We start from the raw sequence: 8,513 nt of genomic DNA, 5'->3' as shown, positions 1-8,513 counted from the left end.
CTTTCTTTAACGATACTTTTATAATTTACAACTCGAGTGTAAATTTCTCGTAATTGTAGATGATATATTTTTTCACGTAATAAAGTAGTAGAGTGATATACATCACATTTTGGCGGCAACAGTGAAAATACATTTGGAGATGTGCCATCGGTGCCGCATGGTCGTGTTTACCATATTGCACGAGATAACTTTAATATTTTTATGGCGATGGAGATTAGTATTAATACCATGGCTTTGTGCAAATAGACTTATAGATGGTAGCTTATCCCGGGCACAGTAAAAGTTGATAAGGCACTGATACAAAGCATGACATATTCGTTCACTGATTCAGTCGATCTGTTGACAGCGAACGATACACATCGTGTATTTACGTAACTTCGCGATATCGAATAAACGTAATTAATTATTCGGTTTTAACTTATTATATATTTACAAAGTTCTAGGATAGAAACTTATAAACCGTTTAATTTTATAAAGCAACATTTCGCTCTAATGGAATTCATATAAATTTTACAGGGGTGATAGAATCAAGTATTATTTTTTTTTTTCCATAGACAGCATACATTATTTACGTTTCATCGACGAACCGTCGGCTCGTTTAATTTGTGTGTTGTGCCTATTATTTTGTTTACGTTGCCTTGAGGAAACTGATCCTGAGAGTGTCTATGCCGTGCTTCTACGGGGAGAATGTCAACGACGCCATTAAAACTAGATAAACTCGGTATGCTTTGTTTCGTTCGTATATTTTATTAATCGCTTTCGACGTGTGATTGTAAAGTGGCGATTGTCGTCTGCGCTGTTGAGAAACGGCCCAGTTTTCAGTGTTAGAAATTAAAAACTGGATTACTTGATCTTGCATTCGGTACCCAATTGTTTCACGAGAAATTTAGTATATCGGTGTGAAAGTATCTATTAAGTATATACTTTTTAACCAGTGTCTCTTTACGTGTTCTGACACGTGGTGAAGTCAAATGCGTGCGATGTAAATGTATACGTATACACGGGTACGATACGACGGTGTTCCGAAGATTTGAAGCACGGGCCTATCAAAATCGTATTAACTAATTATGCAATGACGGTATTTACTTAGGGCGCCGTAAGCAGCGAGGAAATATATTACCCTTTGAAATTGAATATAGTGCATTCACTCTTTAATCGCATATTCTTCTTTAATGTAGTTCATTTAATCGTAATAGCAGCAATGTATAATCTCCCTCCGCAAGTTAGAACAAGTTTTATTTTTAAATCCCTATCACTGTGCACCTATATAAGGGTCGTTATACGCGTGCATACTGGGTGTTCGCAAATTCCTAGCAAACCGACGCGCGCAGTACTCAACGAAATGAACAGAAAAGTGAAAAAGTGAAATATGCGTCTGTTTTCAAATTCGAAAATGCAAATACACTTGATCGTCGTCGGAGTCGATCGATGGAAGTACTACACGTATGTACCTTTTACGCATGCCGAATATATCGCGTATGCAAAGTTAGGAAACATCCTTTGTATGTGTCACGGCAAATGAGATACGGTTAGAAAAACGTAAACATTTTAATTAAAACTCATCGTGATATCTCGTCGTTAATTGTTCACAAACGGAAGCAAATCGAGCATCTTTTATTAACGTTCGAAATGAAATATTTCGTAGTTTTTATTTTGAAACATTATTCACGGAATTCGATTGCAATATTCGTGTTTTAATCAAATTTATTTGACCCCGTTCGAACGTATCGATTCCTTTGTTTCGTTGAAAGAAGACATTTGTACTACATTCGATGGAATAATACTCTATATCGTAATAATTTTGTTACGTGAGTGTTATCGATTGTATTTAGTACAAAGGTGAACGACAAAGCTAATGCTTTCACTGTTCATCAAACTCTTGATCGCGAGATACGATACAAGTTCGATGACAACGCTCGATTGCTAGATCCAAACCTAACCTATCTATCAGCCCATTTTCAACATTATAATTTCAACCGTGCCATTAATATCTCGTCGTCGGAATTATGCTACTTCAGATCGTGAAATAGCAATCTTGTGAACTTACATCGATTCTCGATTTAGAAGTAAATGTTTCTTTACCTACGCGTCAATTCTTCGCAGGCAAGTACAGTACGAGAAAAATTTCTTCGACAAAGAGCGCAGGCGTTGAAGAACGCGTGATATGAATATTTGTTGACATCATTGATTAATTATTACTTATCGTTAACGTATCTTAGTCCAACGTATGCGTACTCTGTTGCCCTAGACAGACGTAAATGAGATACAGTGAGTCACAAAATCGTACATCACATATGAAAATATTGATTTGGAAAAAAAAATAAGGCAGACATATATTGTAAATATATCTGTGTTTATTGTGTAATAATGACAAAAGAAATGAACATTGCTTAACATAAAAGAAACAAAGTTAGTACAATACGATGCAGAGAACATCTCACAGCTAAAATCGTACGCTATTCTCCTATCTGGTATTCCCCTCCAGGAATCCCCGAAAAGAAAGGAAGAACGTTAAACAAAAGATCATTGTTTTAGCATGCTAGTAAACGTGGTATTGCATCGAAGCAAGGAAACAACTCGTAATGATTTTAAGTAATCGTAATCGTTGTAAAATTTTGTTTAAAATAAAATATTTCGATGTAACAACAGATGTTTATCGATGGATGCACGTTTGTAATATAATAAATAAACGAGTAAACATCTTTTACACTAATTGTTTATTAACCCTTAGCATACGCGATAGAAAATATTTTCCAGCTGTTTACCGTCTCCCAATTTATTGCGTTCGAGTAATAAATATTAAAAACATAATCATTACAGGTTAAAAATGTCGGCAGTAAAATTCATCGTAACTTTAAAATTTAAAGTTACGATTTCGTCATTTCCGAGTATTTTACTCGATAAGACGATACACGGTTCAAAGGGAACTATTATATCGCAGCCAAACAATTTGTTTACAAACAATTGATACAGTTTTATGAAACCGGATTGTAGATATAATACAAAAAATTGAACATCTTGATCCTCAACTTTCGCTAAAATTAAATTTCTCAATTTTGAATTTTAACGTTAAGATGCATTCTGCGACATGTTTTTCAAGCAATTCTTTACCGATTTAGAATAATGTTTAATGTAAATAAAGGTCGATTCCAGGAACAAAATTCTCAACTCGTTAAAGCGTTACGTTTTATCGAGGAATATCACTGTATTCGAGAAGTTCGTTTCAATGAACATTTCTGATGAAAATTTTGCAATCCGTAGAGGAGGGTGCTCGTCCAAGAGATTGGCAGCCTCGTAGGTCTCAGTACAAGGTGCCGCTGAGATTATTGCGATTATGTTTGCTCGGGATGTTCCTTCCCTCCATATTGGTAGCGGGACCGATGTACTTGCGATATCGCGTATATTCCGAGCAATTGTACCCTTTAGCCGTCTCCGATCAGAGGCTGATCGACGGAAAAGTGTCGACTACATGGTGCCAGGTAAGTGATCGTTCGTTTCTTCCGGAATGGCGTCACGAAGCTTGAATTTGCACGACGAACGAAACTTCAGCGGACACGGTGTTATTATCGAATGAAGTATGATTCTCCGCAGAGCCAATTGATCAAAGTTAACACGACTTTCAACGCCTATCTAATGAGCGACGAACCGACGGTTAAAAACGACGTCGAATTCGTCTCGATGACCAGGCACTTGGTCTTGGAAGACGACATGAAGGAATATTGGGGATTTTATCTTCTGAGCGGCAGCAACGTAACGGTTTCCACGTGCGTCAGGTAAAATCGGGGATCAGAAAGAATCGGTGAAAAAAAAAGATTCAAAGTTACATTGATCTGACAAAAAAAAATATGTTTTACACCGTAGGTGGCCTGGTGCTTGGTTGACGATCATTCGCGGGCACAAGCATCTTCACGAGTGCGCCTTCATCGGGGATGACAGCAGCGAAGAGTTGGAGGAACTTCTCGAAATCGCTAAAGAGACCGGATTGCTTACAGTTAACGGAACGCTCCAGGTACAAATTAATCATACAATTCACGGTTATATAAAACATTCCGGCTGGATGAAATGGAATCGTCTCCGGCGTTGTTTACATTCCTTAAGCGCGAGCAACACAGTTAGTCACCAATTCTCCCGCGAAGATATTCCAAGAAACATAAAGATTTTAATTGTTTGGGTGACTCATTCTGCGCGTGATTTATCGCTCTCGGTGGATCCTGCACTATCTCGTTCGTTCTCGTCGAATTCCATTCATTTTCTTTATCGAATTATGTGTGTTTAGGCTTCGATTCGAGATAAAGATAGTCGATTCGTGGAACCGAAACACCTGCATTCTACGGTTACATGAAATCCACCGGTATACCGTGATACTTCATTGATCTGTTCGACAGAGATTCGATTTTTACACCGAATGCTTTTATTTTGCAATTACTTTGAGAATGTCTCGACAACGACGGGTCAACAATAACGTGTTATCGTCGCGGTCATATATCTTCGGTCCGCGACGGGGATCAAATTGTCACGAAACGTTGTACATTGTGCGCAGAACGAGAGTCCCAGCAACGAGCCCGAGAAGATGAAGAGGGTCCAGCAAGGGGTGGAGTTCCACCACAAGGACCACGCTCATCTTCAAAACAGCTCGAAGTACGCCACGAACACGATGGCGCATCACTACAGCAGTCACGAGTTGGACGCGAAAGCGATGCGCGCCATTCTCACCGAGCTGTTCGCCAAAACGCTCGACACGAAGAACAAACAGAAGGAGAATCCCCATCATCACTACGAGGGCACGTTCGTGGAGATGGCGAACATCGAGAAACCGCCGCAATACTCGCTGAACCTCTCCAAGGAAATGGAGAACGAGCGCGAGGAACGCGAAGAACCGAAACTTCCGAAGAGGCAAAGCGAAGAAGAGAAATTTAAACAACAACGCGACGAATTCGAGCAGAAAAACGTACCGAGTCGTACGAAACCAGGAAACGAGGGCTCCGCGGAGGTGTTGCAGGAAATTATGGACAAGATCAACTCGCTGGGCAACCGTGGCCAGAAGATATTGAAGAAGTTAATGGTGGAGATCGAGAAGAAGGGCACCGAAGGCGAAGCGTTGCGACGTGTCGTGGACGAAACGATGAACGACCAGAAGCTCACCAACACGGAGAAGCGGAGAAGACGAAGGGACTTGGTGTTGTCTTCGTCCCTCCACGAGGAATTGACGGATGAGGACGAGGCTGGGGACGCCGCCATCGAAGAGGTGAAGTAGAACCAATATTTCTTCGAGTTTGGTCTCGGTTTGTTTGGAAGTCCAAACGTTCAACGTCGGTATCACTGTGCAGTATATTCTTTAATTACCCCCCTGTCGAAACCTGAATCATCAGAGCCGGGAGTGGAAAATTTTCCACGTATTATTGATTTGCCCCGATAAAGTAAGAAATCAGCTGCATGCGCTATTTAAAACACGATATGCGTGGTAGCGAAATTGAGTGCCTCGTTGTCGGTGAGATGTTCGACCGTTGATTTCGTTTTCGACTCGAGTTGTTGTTGGGGATTCGAGCCTGTCGAGTATTTACATTCTGTCAATATCTCGGCGTCAAACACGTCGTTTGATAAGAGACCAATTTAGCGGATCGCAATCAACCCTTTATCGCGCAGATAGACGTCCCCGCATTACTTATATTGTCCTCATTAAAGGTAATCGTATAATTGTACATCGCCTATCTATCGTTTACACGCGTGTAATTCCAGTCGGGAACGTACGAGAGCACTCTTATCGGAATATTTCCGAGACAACGCCAATATTTGCGAATCCTCACCCGAATCCCGAGAAAGATGTACCGCAAATTTGGCAACGATCGAGCAATCGGGAAAACATTCGAGGAACATTATTTGGGACGGTGTTTCACAAACTACGTTTTTCCATCGACGAGTTATATTAGCTTTTTAGTTACGTTTCAAACTAGCGAATATATCAAACGTTTCTCAATTATTCTCATTAAAAATATTCGTTAAAAGGGGTTCTGGTCGTTGACAGACAACGCAATAAAAAATGAACCGGGAAACCAGAAAGACCTTGGTAAAAAAGTAATGATTTTGGCCTTGAGTTCGTATCGCAACAATCAAACGCCATAAAAAGCTTAAATATTTGGAATAGCTGAAATTGTTCTTATCTGTAGTGTTTGGAAACGGAAAAGAACGACGTTTAAATCTTCTTTCAATTAGTTCCATTAAAGTTTACCACTTTCCAGTTAATTTCTAAGCAGCGGTATCATTGAATGTAAGTTTCGCCAATGTTTGGAACACTTTTATTAATATTATTCGTTTCTGTTAAGAGCAATCAGGGGGCTAGTATATTTTCAAAGATTCATTAATACTAGCGAACGACGGAAATTAATAATTTTTGTTTTACTGTACAATTTCTGCACATAAATCAGGATATGTTGAACCCAGATGGTATCGCCGAGGATAGGGGCACCGTGAACGAGACTACCCTGAACGACAGAAGCAACTCCGAGTTCTGGAGCTCGTTCAGCAGCTCCGAGGAACGGTTACTGAACTGCAAGGGTTTGATTTTGAATCTGCCATTGACGCCACATCGAAGCTGCACCCCGAGGCACGAGAAGGAGCATGACACAGCTTCGTTCGCCAATAAGGTCACGTACAGGTATGCGGATGCTCGAAGAGATTAGATAAGTCTTTAACACTTACGAGACAAATAATTGTGGCGATAGTAATCCGCGAATATATAACGATCTCTCGAGGACAAACTTATAATATCTCCTTTCAGTTTTGGGGCTGTTATCTGCACAAAGTATAATCATTATTCAATATTGCTTATCTCCAATGCCTTTTCAGTTGGGGCTACTACCTATTCAAAATTAAAGTATGAATTCACCCTGTCTCGCGCCATTATTTCTTTATCGAACCTTTCGACGAGTTATCGTTTGGAGCTATTATCTGCTCGAAGTCAGACAACAGCTAGACACGAGAAGAACGCTGACGAACATGATTTATTACAGTCTGAGAATGGATCGCTGACGAATGTAATCTGTTGCAGGGTGCCCACGAACGGATACTACTTCTTCGTGTTCAGCTCCGAGAACGAGATACAACCGAACTTCCTGCGGGTACGTTTCGAGCTCCTGAAGACCGTCTACAATATTTCGAACCCGGTTCATTCGTGTAAAAATAGTACCACGGAGTGCTCGTTGCCGTTCAAGCTTTTCAGCAACGAGAGGACTGTGTTAGAGTTGCCATTGAGCGGCAACGATTCGCAGTGGAACGAGGAGTACGTGGTGGTCTCAACGTGCGAGCCAAGGACCGCCATTTACGTGATCTGCATCATGCTCGTTCCATTGCTCATCCTCGCGTTCGCTTTTCACTGACACAAGCGTTGGATCGGCGCGTCGTGGTGGACGGTATCCTAATCGAGCCACGAACACACGCTGATAATGCTCACTTGTAAATATTAGACTTAAGTCGAACCGTAAAGACAAGCCATTGTTGCGATGGCCGACAGTACAACAGTATTCTATTTCCTTTTTCGTAAATTACGTGATAGTTCGATCAAAGAATAGCCATAGTCCGGAGTCTACGATAAACGGTGGGCAGCGTATGGAAGAGAGCGAGTATGTACATCACTCGGGGTGTTTTGTATCGAAATTTTTTAGATACTAGTGTGTCGTTAAGATAACGATGTTTGCGCGGTATAAAACTGAAACGTAAACTGCAATCAAACGCAGTTTATTACCGAGAAACGCTCGACGATATTAGACTTTTGTATATAGTACTTAGCACGCTTTATAGACTTTACAATTTTGTGATGCACGAATAGATTAGTTACCGTACGAGATTTGTATCCCGTTGTACAGATTAATAAATACCGAAATGTTTTTATTTTCTCACCGACGACGATTCGATCGATGACATAACGTTTATCATTTCACCGTTGTTGTTATTTTTTTTTTTTTACCGTTTAAATAAGTCGCACCCAGGAACCGATCGATCAACGTCCAGCACTGGACACACGGATTACTCCAACTTCGCAATTATTCACACGAAACAAATCTTCGTCGTATGTTTTATTTATTGCAGTCTCGTTTTTCTTAATTTATTATCCTGTCGTTTTATCTTTGCCTACTCTTGAGCGCTTTAATTGCGACGCGCACGTTACCGGCTACTCCGGGATTAAGTTTGTAAATCAGAGGTTGTAAAGACGATTTATATTTTCAATAAAAAATATTTCTAAACAAATAACTGGTACACGAGGATTTTGCGCAACCGTCGTTAATTAATATGTATTATAATTGTTTCTATTTGAATTTTATGTTCAAGGGCACGATTCGAGGGGATAACAGCGGCGTGGAAAAAAGTGCCGTGACCGATACGATGGTAATTAAGCTTCCTGGGTAATCCTTTGCGTCTCTCAACATCTTAAAAATTAATCTCCGTCCTATCTGTTCCTCTAATCCGTTAGATTAATACTTCATGCCGATGCAAGAGCCTCCCGACAACTTGACCCTGCG

The 8,513-nt window shown here is 40.4% G+C and overlaps 1 protein-coding gene across 2 annotated transcripts; it reads left to right on the top strand.

Moving 5' to 3' along the window:
• Positions 1–609: 609 nt before the first annotated feature.
• LOC122399102 lies at positions 610–8,158 on the top strand. Of its 2 annotated transcripts, none has more exons than XM_043399506.1 (7): positions 610–721; positions 3,262–3,479; positions 3,592–3,773; positions 3,862–4,009; positions 4,541–5,245; positions 6,423–6,652; positions 7,046–8,158. In XM_043399506.1, the coding sequence occupies exons 1-7, from the start codon at positions 688–690 to the stop codon at positions 7,371–7,373; spliced, it is 1,845 nt and encodes a 614-aa protein (XP_043255441.1). In that variant the 5' UTR covers positions 610–687; the 3' UTR covers positions 7,374–8,158. The 2 variants fall into 2 exon arrangements, with proteins under 2 accessions (XP_043255441.1, XP_043255442.1); XM_043399507.1 differs by lacking the exon at positions 610–721 and adding an exon at positions 1,320–1,443.
• Positions 8,159–8,513: the final 355 nt, after the last annotated feature.

This window comes from Colletes gigas, unplaced genomic scaffold (assembly GCF_013123115.1).
Source record: "Colletes gigas isolate AHSC1104 unplaced genomic scaffold, ASM1312311v1 Colletes_gigas_Sc00012, whole genome shotgun sequence".
In the NCBI taxonomy this organism is placed as follows: Eukaryota; Metazoa; Arthropoda; class Insecta; order Hymenoptera; family Colletidae; genus Colletes; species Colletes gigas.
Note: the sequence above shows the minus strand (reverse complement) of the source record. Positions and strands in the feature narration are given on the sequence as shown.